We start from the raw sequence: 16,937 nt of genomic DNA on the forward strand, positions 1-16,937 counted from the left end.
GGTAAGTGCACAGGCAGTGCCTCAGGCCACTATAGGGATTAGCTGTCACTACACCTAGGACACAGGTACGATGCCTTACACAGTGACTATCATTTTACCTAGTTAATTATTACCTACACTTGCTGGTAACAATTTGCCAGCATCCAAGGTCTTCTGCAGCGTTCCCCCCCCCCCCCCAGGAAATGCTGGGATGGCTTACATGGAGAATTATATTGGTTGAAGCATTCCTGATTGGGGGTGGGGGTTCTTTACTATAGCTGCAGATATTTCAATGGATGTAGTAAAAACACAATGCCCGGCAATTGAACAAAAAAGAATGGTTTGAATATTTTATTCAATTTCAGTGTGCATGTTACAATTTAAACATACCTAGTTTTAACAAGTGGATCTAATTTAGTACAGCATTTTATTAGTAAAAACAAGCCAGATTTCAGCTAGATTTTTCACCTAGTAGTTTAATATGGCAAGTCAGAATGTCATTACTTTACAAACATTTAGGTAGTGTTTCCAATATTAAACTAGAAAGCCAATACAATTTAAAGCAGAAAACAAGATTCATTTGGTCATTTATCCCAGCAAATTATACAGCAACAGTGATACCATAGAATATTCTGCCTTTCATTAGTTTCCATATTTTAGTTAAAGAACCTTGGAGTCTGTATGGATGGAATAGCAACGGCAACAGCTTGGACTTACTTGGGGCCCGTCAACAGCACAGCTTCCTTATCGATAGCCAGGACCTGGCTGGGTGTAACCCTGGCCAAAAGGAGGGCGATTGCGTGCATATGGATTCGGGCCACTTGGAGGGGGTGTCATAGTAGTTCCAGGCGGTGGAGTGAAGCCTGGTCTTGGCTGATAAGCACCTTGCTGGCTGGGAGCCATTCCAGGTTGTGAAGCTGGGGTCACATTATAGCTGGCCGACTGTGAAGCTTGTGTTGTGTAGTTCTGTGCAGGAAAGGTGCCTGCCTGATACTGCTGGGGAGGCTGAGCTGGTAGCTGCTGAGGTTGAGGCTGGCCAGGAAACCCAGGAGCTGGAGCCTGTGAGGGCTGCTGGCTATATGCTTGGAACTGCTGTGCTTGTTGAGGAGCAGTCTGCTGGCTGTAGCCTGCTGGAAGAGCCAAACAGCAATACAGATACCGTAAGTTAAAGAAACACAACAGTTCATTTTGTAATGCATTCTTAAAAATACAGACATTCCAGACAAAAGCTAAAAAACATACATGAAAAACAACAGGGGGTGGGGAGTAAAACATGAATTGCATTTTTTAATGTAAAAAAAAAAACCCAGCCTGGATACAATACTAGCCAACTCCAGTGCACAAAAGTGGAGCAAAATTCTCCAATAGTGCTGCTCTAAAGCAGGAGTGGACAACCTGTAGCCCTCTAGATGTTGTAAGTCTCTACTTCCCACAAATCCCAACCATCATGGCCAAAACATATTGGAAATAATTGCCTAAATCGTTGTTGGGTTAAAACTCCCATTTTAATCCAACAATAATTTAGGCAATTATTTCCAATATGTTTTAAAAACTTTCTTTAAATTGCAAATATATTCAGTGCTGTCCCATTTTACTAATCAAGCTATGAACATATTTAGTTCTGCACACACAAAAATTCCTCCAGACACTAGTCTCGAAAGTAGTTCCTGGCAACAGTTTAGGTGCTTTTAACGCTTGTGCTTCACTATCAGTCTGACTGAAAAGAATTTCAGACTGCAAATGTAAAATAACAAGCTGGTACAAAGACTGATACTCCATTTATTTCTGGCATGAAACACACCTGAAACTACTTGCAATGAAACATCTCCATTGACTGGAATCCTGTTAGCATTAAACACCAGATACATAACAATTATTAAAAAGGCAAGACCCTGAACAGAGAAAGCAAGGATCAGAGAATACAGTAGAGTAAATTTTGAACTCACCTGCAATTTGGGCTCAAATTTACTATGAAACAAACTTTTTAAAACAAGAGCACTACCAAGCTTAGGTGTGCTTCAGATAGCTCAGTCTAGTGCTACTAAAACTGACACGTGGCGATGATCATGAGAAACAAATCCTACTACCTAGTATCAATGTATAAGAAACTGTCTCATATTAGAAAGAGCATACACGACAGCCAAATAAAAAGGGAATGGCTTCACTGCAACAACACCAAACTCAGAAACTTCTACCTCAGGAAATAGTTAACTTTGCCTGTAATCACTTGACTGAGTAGCAACTATGTGGTATTCACAGGTAATTGGGCCTCAAAAATTGCCCTGGTACAGATATCATCTTCATAGCAGCTTATAGTAATGACTTCAATGGGTCAATGTTTGAGGCAAATGTAAACACCAGATCTGAGTTTTCTTCAAAAGAAAAAAAGCACTGTTTTCACAACCTCTCCCAATTTATTGAGCATTTTAAGGGACTATTTGACTAATTTCACTTCAGCTGAAGAGTTCCAGATGCTTTCTGGAGGCCAATCAGGGGAGAATGGGGAAGCAAGAAAAACCTCATGCAGGCCTTTTATTTTGATGCTCCACATGTTAACGTAAAAAAAATCCACCACCCACCAGCTCCAAAACAGTGCATTCTAACTGGATCATCTTCAGTAAACCTTTGGGGGCACAACCTCTTAGCAAGAACAAGTAGGATTGAATGCTATTCCTCCAATAACCTCTGTAGTATATTTATGGCCACTGAGATGCCCTTCATACTTAGAAACAACTATTTAGGAGCTACCTTTTGGTAAGGCTATCCCACATTATCTGGGGCCTGTATCAAAACGGTAATAGTTATGTGGACGATGCAACCACTTGGAAAAGACTAATCTGCCCTGCCCCCATGGTTGCATTATTCAGATGCTGTCCAAGATCCGCTACTTTCTGACACGCACAAAGGTTTCATGCTTCTCCAACTGAATTGCACCCAAGAAGATAGTTGCTGAGTGAAGTCTTAAGGTCCCTTGCGTAGTGGTATTTCGCAGAAAATACTGAAGTTTACAAAAAATTAGTTTGATTTCAGAACAGAATTAGAGAGCATGCATTTCAGGATATAGTTAAGTGAACACATTTTGTACTATATACAAAAATTTTGAGGTACCTTCCACCTGCTTACCTGGATACTGCATACCATACTGTGGCTGAGGCTGAGGCTGCTGAGCAGGGTATCCAGCTTGTTGTGGATATTGTGGATATATCTGGCCTACCAATTTAAATTAAAAGCTTTAAGAAATTTAAGAAATATTAGCAGCTCAGTCTTACCTGCCTCAAATATTATTTTCTTAAGGTTAAACCATATATTTTTAAAAACTGAGGAGCTACTGAATCTAACTAAACATGTTTTCCTGAAGAAAACTGTTTATCTGGTGTAACAAAAAGTGAGGCCCCCTCCAACTCCCTTTCTTTTATTTTATATTAAAAAACTCATATTATCCAAACATGATTTGAAAGAGGTTATTGGCTAGCAACAGTCAGGTCTTTGGGAAGGCTTAAGCGTTGACGGCTTCTTTGTATGTGTGTATGTACTTTATTTATTTATAGAAATATTTATATACCACTATCATAAAAATATATCACAGTGGTTTTCAAGAATATAAAAACATACCAGTAAAATTCATTTAAAAAGTTAAAAGCAAAAGAATTAAAAATGTATTTGAGGTATTTGAAGTCCGTCCTTCACTCAAGAATCTCAGGGCATTAAACACCATTAAAATCATAATTAAGAATAAAAATTAAACACCAAGTAAATCAACCGTTCAAAAAGTTGGTTCCCACAACTCTCTAGAGCAGATTTTGGGAGGGTATAGGGGTGCACAAATGGGGCAAGAGGAGAGGGAGGGGAAGTTGTGCTGCACAGCCAGCAATCCTTGCACCAACAGAACTATTCATTTGATAGCACCCCAATATTATTTTAATCTACAATATAGAATGCATGTTTTTTTAGGCAAACATTCATTTTACAGTTGCACAGAACCTAGCATGAGGAATTTAAACACTGCTCTGCAAAGTCAGTTTCTATACTGTCCAAGGGAAGGTTTTAAGTTTTCTGGAGTATTAATAACTGGACAGAACAGATGTTTCCAATACAAAAATTAGCTGTTTGACAGTACTGCTAAACAATATTGAACTGTCACTTCAACCCTTTTAAACCACTGCAATAATCCTGCAAAATACTTTTCATGTACTTTATGTTTTCATTTTATAGAACTGCCTTGCTTTGCAAACACTGTAGCACCATCTACTGTTTTAAATGTTGCATAATCAGAACTGGGCCTTCTTAATTTGTTTTATATCTGTTTGTTTCATGAGCGTTATGCTAAAACAACTAATGGAATCATCTGCAATGTTATTATTTATTTTTAGTATTTATGCAGTGCTATCAGTATACACAGCAGTTTGCCAGGGTAGCGAAAAACAAGTCCTTGCCTCAAAGGAGCTTACACTCTAAATTTTGACAGAAGGGAGGAAAGATACAAGCATAGTGAGTGATGAATGTGAGAATGGGCTGCTAAATGTAATTAGGCTTGGTTTCAGTTGCAAATGAAGGTCTGGAAAAACAGCTACATTTGAGAGATTGTTGGGGGTGTAGAGAGATGGAGCACATGGAGTGAGGGCCAGCAACTGACAATGGATACAGTAGTTTAAAAGAGCAAGACATCTACGCGCAGATGAGAATGGTAGAGCTCAAGAAGAAAAGAGCACAGGCAGCATCGTATTAGGAGAGATGGGTAGGGCAAGTAAACACCCCATCTGCAGGATAATGGAGCACAGGTATTGCTCACCTTCCATCTGACCAGTTTGTGGCTGAGTTCCTCCATATGGTGGCTGCTGTGGTTGAACTCCAGGTGGATGAGCTGCAGAAGATGAAGAAGCAATGCTATCAGGTGTTCCGGAACGCTCCTCTACAGGGGCACTGGGGGGTCCTGGGGAAAACAGTGCAGACACAGAATTCTAGTGATCTCTGACTTTCATTAATAAAATTTGGTGTACCATTTCATGTTTCCATATTTAAAAGGCGTAATATACAATCTACTATACTCCAAAATCTGGCAATTTCTTTCAGCACCACAAACATAACCGAACAAGTTCCCAATGTGTTTTAAAACCTCTTTACCAAGGGCAACTCTTATTCCTTAAAAAAAACATCATCTGTACAATTTCTCAGTGTGTCTGGGCTAATATTATTGTTGTCATTTTCCACAAAGTTACTGCTGGTTTATACTGATGTACCTGCTTTAAAGGCTTTGCAGTTTGAATGCTAGCTATACTCAGCTTAATGAAATCTAAATGAAGGTTTTTTTAATTCAAAATGTTCAGAAATGTCAATTTCAAAGGCACAATAAGCAAACCTCCCTGTTACTACGAACATATTTTTGCAAAAAAAAAGGACAATCTATATGGAAGCAGCTACAAGACCATGATGTGAAGCCTGGGATGACTTAAAAATATTAATTCAATAACTATTTAATAAGTATTTCAATTTCAACACTCACACACTGTTTCTGGTAATTTGCTCAGATTGACGACAAATTATCAAATCCAATTCCCTGAAACTTCTACAGCACCTTCCTGTCCCCACATTCTTTCATTAGATGTCAGGGCATCCTCCCTGCTAATAAAACCATTATAGTCTATTCAGCAAGGAAACCCCCAAGTATAGGAGGTGACCATTTTGCGTGCACGACCACTGACATGCACAATGACCCAGAATGCAACCCCGCACAAAATGTGAGTTGTCTGTACATAAAGGATATCTAGGTTCCAGGTTAGTCATTTTTATACTATAGGCTGGGTAGAGATGTTAACTTTGAAGGAAGCCATGTCTGTTTAAGGTAGCATCATAGTGCTTTAAATGTAAGACATGAATGTGGCCATAGTAGCACTAAGTGATAATTATTGCCGTTGATCTTCAGAAATCATTTATATATAGACACGAACCCTCCAAACATACCCATATTTTATAGAGCCAGAGCACCAAATTCACGCAACCCAAGGGTGACCTAAGCATGTAGCAAATTCAAACCATGCAACAGCTATGGCATGAATTCATCATCTGACTGCTTTGGGGCAGATCAATTTTCACCACTCAAAGTATAGTCTACATGGACAGCTGTAACATGCTTAATTTGCCTTGCACAAGGCTAATTTTGCATCAAGGAAACCAACTCAACATCCAATTTTCTCTTGAGAATACTTTGTTTTTTACAGTGAATACACACAGTGATTATTAGTCTGAGCAACAGGGCAATCAACTTACTCTGCACTATGAAACATTATAGCAATGTAGCAACTAAGTTTTCCCTATTTATAATTAATGTGATAATTACAAGTACTTGTCAATTACCAGATCACAGCTTTGGAGTACGTTTAATCCCTTAAAGTGACACCCTATGAGCCACGTACCACAGTCTCAGGAGTTTCCAATTTATATTATAGATTGTTTTTGTATTATAGAAAAGTTATCCAGTCATTACTAAAATACTATTGTTAATGTATCACCAAAAAATCCTCTTACATGTATTTTCTGTTTTCTGGCTCTTTCAGACACACTGCATTCCTTTTCAAATTTTTATGTATGATCACAAGGGCAATGCTTTTGCTTTTACAACATAAAAGACTATTCTCAGTTCTTTAAACTAAGAATCAGCACAATTTAACCATGGGTTGTATGTCTTTAGGTTGACCATCCACGTGGCGTTCATGTTGCAAGCACATAAAAATCCAGAAACAGCGTTTTTTGTGTACATATGGCATGATGGTTCTAGGGCTTTGGTGTCGTCCACATCTAATGATCCTAGTGCAAAATTAAAATCAAAACCTTCAGGAAGTGCAAGCTAAATTTGGAGCATACATCCAACCACTTTTGCAGATGACAGAAAAATAGTCTAAAACAAGAATTATGCTACTGAGAGAAGCAAAGGGTAGTATACTATGCAGGAATGTCACGCTGTGCATACATTGTTTCCTTCAAATTAAGATCACAGAAAAGCCCTTGGAATGGATTAATGATGCTAGAGAAATCAATGTGTCTAATTTGCTGCTACATGTCTGGGGGGAAATGCTTTATCTAAGGATAGGGGAGGAATTTGTTAAGTCCATTTTTCACAGTGGTGCTAACCGTATTCGACTTCATGAACTTGCTTGCAGATCGGAACACCACTATCAGTAGGATTATGCTTGTCACCAAAAAAATATGGATATTTATGGGGGGGGTGCATTGAAAGGCCCTGAGAAGCGTGCATTTTACAGGAAGAATACATATAAAAGGCATAAAAAATTATAGACTTTTGTGCATTTTGGGGAAGTTCATGAGACAGTAGGAACATAAGACTAAGTATCAGCTGACACCAAAAAGATGTTAGCTCACCTACCATATCTAATTACATCTTGGGAATTGTCATTTCGGTATTGGAAAAGGATTGTCGTTTAATTGTTACCAATGTTTTTAACTATAATAAAATAAGAATTTTGTATTTCCCTCATGTTCATTCTACAAGATCCTCATGATGCATGGATGATTTTGAAAGGTTCAAACTTCAACAAGGGTTTCAATAAAATATGTATTCTTACCCGACACCTGATCATCTGCCAGCCCAAATGCTGACATGACATTTTTGTTGATTTCATCTTGATTTTTTAATGGATCAAAAGCAGACATACTTGCTGCTATAACTTGAGTAGAAGGCTTGACAGTGGAATCAGTAGTAGCAGGCTTATCTTCCCTACTCTCTGCAACATCTGCAAGACAAAAAATAACTTTTTAGAGGCCTTGTTGATAGAGTATCCAAGTTTGTTTCAAGGACTACCACAGCTTGCTTAGCAACCTCACATCAGAAGTGTTACTATCTTTTACAGTGGAACCTCGGTTTATGAACACCTCAGTTTATGAATTTTCAGTTTACGAACGCCGCGGATCCATCTGGAACGGATTCCCTTTCCATTACTTTCAATGGGAAAGTTCGCTTCAGTTTATGAATGCTTCAGTTTATGAACAGACTTCCGGAACCAATTACACCCATGCATCGGGTTAAGTACGCTTCAGGTTGAGTACTCCGCGGATGCATCTGGAGCGGATTAATCCACTTTCCATTAATTTCAATGTGAAAATTCGCTTCAGTTTATGAACAGACTTCCGGAACCAATTGTGTTCCTAAACCGAGGTACCACTGTATTGTGCACCATGGGGTAACCATTGAAAGTAATGGAAAGTGAATTAATCCGTTCCAGATGGGTCCGGGGCGTTCGTAAACCGAAAATTCGTAAACCGAGGTTCCACTGTAAATGTTTTTCTCACAAAGAAAGTAACTGGAAGTTCATATATGAAGAAGGTCCAATGTACACATGCAGGGGCTTGATTGCCATGTGTTTGAATATTTCAAATACCACCTGACTAGGCAGCTGACCAATTAGAGGTAGTTAAACACACATTCAAAACTCACAGGATTTTCTGGTTCAGTCATCTCCCTCTTCCCACAGAGGATGTTCCAGACATGCCTAAGAACCACTCCCAACTTCTCCCCAGAGGTACGGTCAGCATGTATGCAGTAAACTGAAGAATGTATTCTATCTCAACACACCATAATAACCAATATTATGTTATTTAACATGGGGGTTCTTGTTGTATATTAAGGTGATGACTTTTCATAAGTTTTATTTATTCAACAAATTATACCGTTTTCTTTACACTTTAGCACAACAAATTTGGTGTATATTGAGCAAGATACTAGCACAGGATTTTTATCCCAAGTCGCAACAGAGATCATAAAAAAGATATCCGTATTCAGATACTTTTTATGAGAGATAGCTGTCAAGATTACAGTTTTATTAAACAGAACTCTGGTTGGGATGGGGTGGAGGGTTCTACATGGGAAATACATGTACACACAACTGCGGAAGCTCAAGCAATTATTTGGCAGTGCCAATCACCAACCTACCATTTTCAGGGAGGCTTGTGGAAAGTCCTGGTTCACCTGGGGGCTCTAGGCAATCCAGCAAACGATTCACTTTGTTACGAAGTTCTATCAGCTCTCGACGGAGGTATTTCACTTGATTAGATTCTAGAGGCCTTGGCTGCCCATTCACTGTAAAAGGAATATTATACTAATGAGTCTTTATGGCACAAGAATTTTCAATTGCCTTCCTGTAAGAATTAAAGTAAAAGCATTTCATAGCCTTATTCTAGCCAATTCTATACACCAGGCATGTCCAACAGGTAGATAGTAGTACCGGTAGATCACTGGACATCTGCAGTAGATCACTGGTAGATCATTAGCTCCCCCCAAAGAAGCTGAACAACTGTGGCTCCCCTAAAAAAGCTCAAAATTTTACCTCCTCCCTGAAAAAACTCAACAACTTTGGCCCGAAACCCCCCAAAATGGGCCTTCCTCCTTCCTAAAAAGGGGGTAGATCACTGCCAGTTTTTAACTCTGTGAGTAGATCGCAGTCTCTTGGGAGTTGGCCACCCCTGCTATACACTGAAAACAACCTTAACTGTGAAAATGGAATGCACTTTGTGGAAACCTACCTTAAGATCTTACAGTAAAGGGTGCCTATGAACTCAAATTTACTATATTTTGGGAAATGGTTTGTTCATCTGCCCATCCATTTGTTCATTTGCTATATATTTGGACACCTGTCAAGATATTGTCACCAAACTTGGCATGGGGATTCCTGAGGTGGGGGCAGTGCTCTTCGTCAACATGTGAATGCTAGATGCCATATTGAATAAAGATGGCGGACTTTAACTTTGGGTAACTTTGCCCACTTTTTGGCATAGGTTTAGCGGTCTCTCAATATAACATCACTGAACTCAGCATAAAGGTTTCCTGTGGTAACGGTCTTTCTTGGACTCCAATAACCAATTTGAATCAAGATGGCAGACTAATACGTACATGACTTTGGCATAACTTTACCCATTTTTGGTGTGATGGGTCCAAACTGACAAATTACACTATCCATTTATAAAACAAAATGTTTTTTGGTTTCTAAAAGTTCCAGGTACTCCAAGCTAGCAAATAAATAAATAAATGCCCTTTTCCAGGACAATGTGGCCTTTGTCACCTGTAAATGCCTGAACTGCTGGGTGGGCATGAAGGAAAGTTTATTACCAAGATGCATAATAAGGGGAAAGCACTAGTTTGCTAAGAATAGCCCCCCCCCCCAAGTACAAGAATTTCATGTGACTCAAAAATCATTAGTACTTACCAAACAGTGTCAACTTCAGTATCCTACTGCACTGGATTGCAAAAGAAAGATCTGAGCTATCAAAGATTGTTATTAGATCTCCATCTGTTAATTAAAGAGAATTAGGAATCAGATCTTATGCACATTAATAAAAATAATCACTTTACAGAATGTCACTTGCAATGAGCATCCGTTAGAGGTAAACACATCCTCCTCTCCACAAATAAAAGATGTATACAGTCATACCTCATGTTGCTTCTCTTCAGCTTGCGAATGTGGCAAACCCGGAAGTGTTTACTTCCAGGTTTCACCGCGCGCGCAGAAGCACTCTATCACACTTAGCTCGTGCGCAAAGCGCCGCTCTGGTTGTGGACTTTTCGGGGTGCACATGACACCCCGGAATGGATCGTGTCCACAACCAGAGGTACCATTGTATATGTAAAGAGAAAATGACTCTTGGTAATAAAGTTAGCAGGTCCCCCCCCCCAAACTATACATACCCATAGAACAATTTCTGGCAGATTATTATTTAGCCTCTCCTATTCCAATTTCCTCTAAAATATTCACTGGCATTACATCAACTTTACATAGCAGTCACAGTACTTATATAAATAATGAAAGGAGGTAATGCAAAGACTATGTCCACAGAATCTGTTCTCTAAAACATGTCCAGTGACCACTTCACAGTAAGTACTTGGTGCTACATTATGAAAGCTGCTGGCTGATGCCCCAATGCCCTGTGGTAGATAAGCACATCTGCGAATTTCTGAGTTCCTAGGGAGTCCCAAAATCATAATGCAGAAGAACCAGTGGAAAACATATCACCTCAATCTTAATGGCAGTCATTTCACCCAGTAAATTCCAAAGCAACAAAACACAGATTTCCACAGGAGCAAAAAGTCCTGTTCAGTCCCAAAATGACTAGCAATTTCAAGAAAAGCTAAAAGCAAGAGAAACACTTTGGGCATGTTTAGACAGAGACTACTTTGCGAAATACATGCCAACATGCTCTTCCACTTTACATTTGTGCTGCTGCCCTGGATTATACTGCAGATATAGGCGAGACTTGCCCAATCCCTTACTTCAGGTTACTTCAGGTAACATCAGAATAGTAGCACTTGTTCAAGACAATTATTTTTGAGAATTATAGGAATTGTGTGCATACAGGCCTAATACAGTAATTATTATATAGCAAATGTCCTTTGGGATACAAGCCAGGCGTCTGAAGAGTCACAGCTCCACTTGCATCTTAGTTCAGGGGTGCAAGCCTCAAATATAGAACCGAATAAGAGACCCCTGGGGCTGCTGACAGGATTCAGCAATGTCAATTTCCAACTTTCTCCTGTTGGTGTCAGTATCCAGTTGTAGAACAAAGCCCTAACCCTTTCCTATGCTAATAAAAGCCCAGAACCACTGGTTCCCCGAGTCTCACAGTTGCCTCCCTCTTGTCTCTCTACAAATATTAATTATTGGGCTTATTCAAGGCCATCTGTCCCAGACTAGTTCCAAATCTTGAGGGAGTGCCTTTGCTTTTAAGTTTTTGCTGGAGAACCCATGGTAATTATTAAAGCCACAGAAAAGGCTGAAATTTCCTAGGTTGATGGAACTGCCCCATTACATAGGGCAATACTGAAAATAGAAACACTTAAGTCCATTGATTTCCATTTGTATTCTATGTATAACTTAGTTGGAGATCACTCACAGATACAGCATCACAGAATGCATGACTTTTAAACTCAGCATTACCACCACGGAGGTAAGCAACTGAGTTATACAGTGCAATGCACAATATAAATAAGCAGTATCTATGACATGCTGCCATAACTTTTGTTTCCTACCACACTTCCTGCAGGATACTAGCACTGTGCTGACATATCAAGAACAGAGCTCTACACTGGTCAGAAAAAGAAGAGAAATGTGCCATAACAAAAACAATTGGAACACCAAAAAGATTTTTGTACTATTAGTTAACACTAAAAGTTCAAAGAAATCCTACCTTCATCTTTGTATTTTATTGTAACTTCATCATTGCTCAGAAGCTTTCCCCTGAAAACTCTCTGCATCATCAGCACTAACTCGTCATAGGTGATGTCCTCATTGTGAATGGGAATTCTTCTAATATCATCACCCATTTGAGCTTTAATTATAAGCTTTCCACTCAAATCCAGTTGTCCATTCATGGTTAACTCTGGCCTTCTTACACAGCTATTCAAAATGAAATACATTTACATTAATATACCCTGAGAAACAATTACACTGATTCATTCCAGCCAAAGCACAATTTTATATTACTAGATTAGGGAGGGAAATAATATATTACTGAATGGCATAATGCTAGAAAGAAGTGCACATATAATAATGTATACTACCTAAAACAGATTTTAAAACTGTTAACAATTGCAAAAATGCTATAGGCATTTGGAGAGGGGAATGAAATGAGGGGAAATGGTGATGCCAACTTCCTGTGAGTAGCCATTTTGTACAACTTTCCTACAATCCAAAGCTGTAATAGAAAAAATTAATGTTCATCTTAAAAATTAGCATAATATTGGTTATTTTTTGAAAGAGCATACTTGTTTTAACATCTTCAGCATGAAAAAGTGAACACAGTACTAAGAATTTCCAGACAAGGCACTGTCACTGTGAACTTTACAGTACAATTCACTTTCTTTATCAATAACTTTATTTCATCAAATATTAAGTGTACCTGTCTTGAAAAATGTATCGAGTAGCTGGGCAGATTATCCCTTTTACTTTCAGCTGGAGGTCAGATGTCCCGCCATGCAGTAGTGGTTAGTAAAATGTAACAATAGGCAGCAGTGTGTGGAATCTGCATTAAAACACAAAGGCAACTTAGTTAAGTCTCAGTCACCATCAAAGGCTTTCATTAATTAGCATAGACATTCATTCTTATATTATTATTATTATTATTATTATTCAGAAGGCAAGTAACAGAGTAATCCAAACCCTCCTTATGCCTTTGCTCAGCTGTCTGTGCTAAGCCAGCCTCTCACTGTGCACCACAGAAAGCATCATTTATTTGTGCAGCACTCCCCCTTCTGCCCCACTGATCATATGGGCAAGAGTTCCACTGGCCGGATACTGCCAGCAGTGTCCAGCAGAAAGCTCCAAAACAAGCAAGCACAGTAGATGCAATAATCCAAATATGTCCTTGAAGGAAAATAATTCTTAGAATGTGATTCATGTGCTGAATACATACCTATTAACCCCGGCTTTTGACACCTGATATGTGTTTTAGTAATCTAATTGCATTTTAAAAAATGAATACGGTAACATTTTATACACACCCCAGGACCTTGTGGCGAAGGATGCTTAAGAATCTATGAATAATAATACAATTCCCAAAATGTACACTTAAAATTGTTAAAACATTTGTATGACATGCTTTCAGAGCCAACATGTTACATTCTGCTGCACTAATTCTACAGAGTCTAGGCCAGATAAAAGTGAAATCTAAAGTGGCATGTGTCATCAGCTTATTTGTAAGGTTTATCAGCACTGGGACCTGTGGTTCTCTTTTTCATATCATTATGCATGTCCTCCTTTGGTTCAAAGCCAAAATTTGTAGTTTCCAAAAAATAGTTGGGACATTTCTAGACTATACAATGAAAGAGACACTCATTAGTTCCTATACAGCCAAATTGGATAATTAAGATTATAATTTTAAATGTTAAAATTGCCACTTTTTATAAAAAAACAACAACCCTACACTTCTTAAGTTAAGTAACACGAATTTGTTAAAAGTAAATGCACTGTAACAGCTGTAAGAACAGAATCTTTAAACAGGTGTGGGATTCAAGGCAGTTTATGCTTTATAGAAATCAGACTTAATTTGACCTTCAAATCTATTTAGCAATAAATTCAGTTGTGAAGTACCGATATGATACACCTACATATCACTAGTAGCTCACTACCAGTAGCTAAACTGTTGCTGGCAATATCTTTTATTACTACAACCACCAGATTTTCCTTATAGCAAACCCTTATGAAGATGCTTTTGCTATGCTGTTATGAGTTACTTTATTAACTTAAACACTGTATTCTTTATTGTAGTAAAATTTCTAAGCTGTTCACAAGCCTCTGTTGAATGTAGACTCTCCAATATTCCTGTTGAGTGCATGTTTTACTTTCAGTTTGTGATATACGTTAAAAAGACTAATTATATTTAATTTATATTGTGATTTATATTTCTGTTTGCAACCCACCTAGAGACTGATTTCACAACATCATAAAATTGTAGTTGGAAGGGATCCAAGGGGTCATTACTCCAACTCCCTTCAATGCAGGAATCCCTGGCAGATGAATCCCTAAATACCCCTTTGGTATTTAGATCCCTAAATACAAATACCATTTCAGATGCATCTGATAAAAGTGGGCTTCGATTTGTGAGTTTATATTAAGTAAACCTGTTAGCTGTTAAAGGTACAATAAAAACTGGCACTTTAGTTGCAGTAGATTAAATTAGTGTAAAGGATATTTGAGAAAAGTAATTCCTTTAAGGATCATTAACTTTGTAATCACAAGAGACTGCCAACTATCTCGGTAACTGAGCTTCTAGTGCTGGCTATGTATCAGTTTATGAAATTTCAATGGCAAAAATTTTCTTTAGAAGCAGGCAACTCAATTATGTCTCTATATTTATTTAAGGTTTCAATCCTGTATCATCTTATCTAGAAGCATGTCCTATTGAGCTCAACAATGCTTACTTCTGATAGACATGTATAAATTGTACTGCACAAATATTAAATGACTGGTTGTATATTGTAATGGGTTTCCAATATATTTTTATGTACTATACAGTGGAAGCAACTATTGCTAGAACCAAAGCTAATACTTGGGATTACAGTATTAAAGCTTAATTCTGTAAGAGAAACAAAATAAAAGTCTCTTGCCACAAATTTCTCCAAGTATATGTGCTTATGAATGCAACCGTTTTGCAAGAACAGGATTTCCTTCTACCACTCTCATATCAGCCATGACAGATCTCTTCAACCCCAATGACTTGCCCTGATCACACCCCCAACTTCTCTGAAGGAGTAAACAAGACAAAAAAGCAATGACAGGAAGAGTTGCTGGCTCATGCCCCAGCTGGCTCAGAATGTCAAGTAACTAAATACTGACAGCAGCTCTGAGCACTTTTTAAAGCTGCTTCGCTGGGCTAATAACAATTTCTTTGCATGAACGAAATGCACGGTGCTTCAACTTTTGAGATTCTGAACTGTGAACATTTCCACATCTTCTAAGTATACAAATTAGAGTAGAAGGCGTAGAAGAATTAAGAGTCCAGCAAGCCAGATATAACGACAACTGTCCTGTTGGGCCTCTTGGCATGACCTTGGATAAACAACTCAAAAGACTCCAAGTAAGAAGAGGCAGCTTGAGGAAAAAACAAACAAACTTTGAAGGTTTACAAAGAAGATGAAGCATTTAAATAAAGGGAGCTGTGTATTCTGCAGAGCCTTCCTCAGTGACAAAGAATCAGAAACCCCAAATCGACCTCTTCCCATTTTAGGCTCTCCAGCCCTGGTAGGGTGGAGGCAGCTAAGGAACTTTTTCTCACAAATGGGAAGTGCATCTTTTCCGTGTGTGTGTGTGTGTGTGTGTGTGTGTGTGTGTGTCCCAACGAAAGCTCGTTACAACACAATTAAATCTACACTGCTTTGGCCCTGCTGTTTGCTGCAGTAGGCTAAAGCAGCTCCCCCAAACTAGAAAAGGAATTATGTGGGGAAGGAGAGGCGAGCAAGAAACAAGACTCAAGGCCGATGGGTTGAGGTTGATGTGGCAACAGCTGAGCCAGTGCGTGGCCTTCCCCTGTTTCGAGTGGATGTGGAAGGGCGCGGCCTAGGCCTCATCCAGGCGCCCTGAGCCCACCCCCCCGACCGGTCCTACCCGCTCCTTCCCCGGTGGGCAGCGGCTCGGCCTCTCCCATTCAAACCGGCACACCGGCTCCCCCACCCCACGCGCTCCGTTTCTTCCACAAAGTGGAGGCCGCGGCGCCAGCCAGCCCCACGACCCTGTACCCCCACCCGCTCTCCGCCTCCTCACTCACTGCTGCCGCCGCTGCCGTACGTGGCAAAGAGACTCGGCCAAGGCGGTTGCTGCTGCTGCTGCCGCGTCTGCCGCCGGGCCACCACGCATGCGCACTCCGCCCATAACCTGACAGCGGGTACCGCTGTACCGAAGAGCTTCGTCAGAGGAAACCGGTACCGCGCAGGCGCGAAATAAAGGGTGTGGGGCACACACGCGTGCTTACGTACAGGACAGCGACGTAGAGCGACCCAGATTTTTCTTGACCTTAAAAAAAATAAAAAGAAAGGCAACTCGAGTCCAGTTAACGCGCATGCGCGGGAATGAATGCGCCTGATTCTAGTCTCTCTTGTTGGTTTCTGGTAATCAGTTCCGTGCAGTTGGCGTCTCTTCTGGGCAGAGGAGCGTATTTGCAAAAACGTCATTCACGGGTCCTTCTTCCAGGCCAAGCCGTGTTCAATGACTGAGGCTGCTCCGCAGTGCCTGCGCCGATGTTCATTGATCTCCATGGGGTGCGCTCTCAGGAGAGTAAAGGACTGGACCAAATAGGGCTTCTGAGCACTGTAGAGGATTGCAAATGTGCTTTACCGGGCTAAGCTGTAAACATAGAACCAATGGAAAGCAAAGAGAGGGTCACTCACACACACCTCTCTATCAAGCCCCGAATATCTATCTACTTCCTCATCTACCATCTTGTAAGCCAGTCTGCTGCAGTGTATG

The 16,937-nt window shown here is 39.7% G+C and overlaps 1 protein-coding gene across 4 annotated transcripts; it reads right to left on the bottom strand.

Annotated features, from left to right (window-relative positions):
• Positions 1-315: 315 nt before the first annotated feature.
• On the bottom strand, positions 316-16,393 carry TFG (trafficking from ER to golgi regulator). 4 transcript variants are annotated; one of them, XM_035114459.1, is made up of 9 exons: positions 16,240-16,393; positions 12,877-12,999; positions 12,166-12,374; positions 10,191-10,274; positions 8,921-9,067; positions 7,647-7,724; positions 4,769-4,909; positions 3,103-3,189; positions 316-1,109 (listed from the first exon to the last, which is right to left on the bottom strand). In XM_035114459.1, exons 3-9 carry the CDS (start codon positions 12,347-12,349, stop codon positions 724-726), a joined length of 1,107 nt encoding a protein of 368 aa, XP_034970350.1. In that variant the 5' UTR covers positions 12,350-12,374; positions 12,877-12,999; positions 16,240-16,393; the 3' UTR covers positions 316-723. The 4 variants fall into 4 exon arrangements, with proteins under 4 accessions (XP_034970350.1, XP_034970349.1, XP_034970348.1 ...); XM_035114458.1 differs by having other exon boundaries at positions 4,769-4,840; positions 7,557-7,724; XM_035114457.2 differs by having other exon boundaries at positions 316-1,106; positions 7,557-7,724.
• Between the last annotated feature and the right edge of the window lie 544 nt (positions 16,394-16,937).

This window comes from Zootoca vivipara, chromosome 4, assembly GCF_963506605.1.
Source record: "Zootoca vivipara chromosome 4, rZooViv1.1, whole genome shotgun sequence".
Taxonomy (NCBI): domain Eukaryota; kingdom Metazoa; phylum Chordata; class Lepidosauria; order Squamata; family Lacertidae; genus Zootoca; species Zootoca vivipara.

Coding starts and splice junctions, on each gene's coding strand:
- TFG (XM_035114456.1), bottom strand. CDS start 12,349: ATGAATGGACAACTGGATTTGAGTGGAAAGCTTATAATTAAAGCTCAA. Junction 9,068..10,190: donor ACTGAAGTTGACACTGTTTG/GTAAGTACTAAT, acceptor TTCCTTTTACAG/TGAATGGGCAGCCAAGGCCT. Junction 7,725..8,920: donor CACAAGCCTCCCTGAAAATG/GTAGGTTGGTGA, acceptor TTTGTCTTGCAG/ATGTTGCAGAGAGTAGGGAA.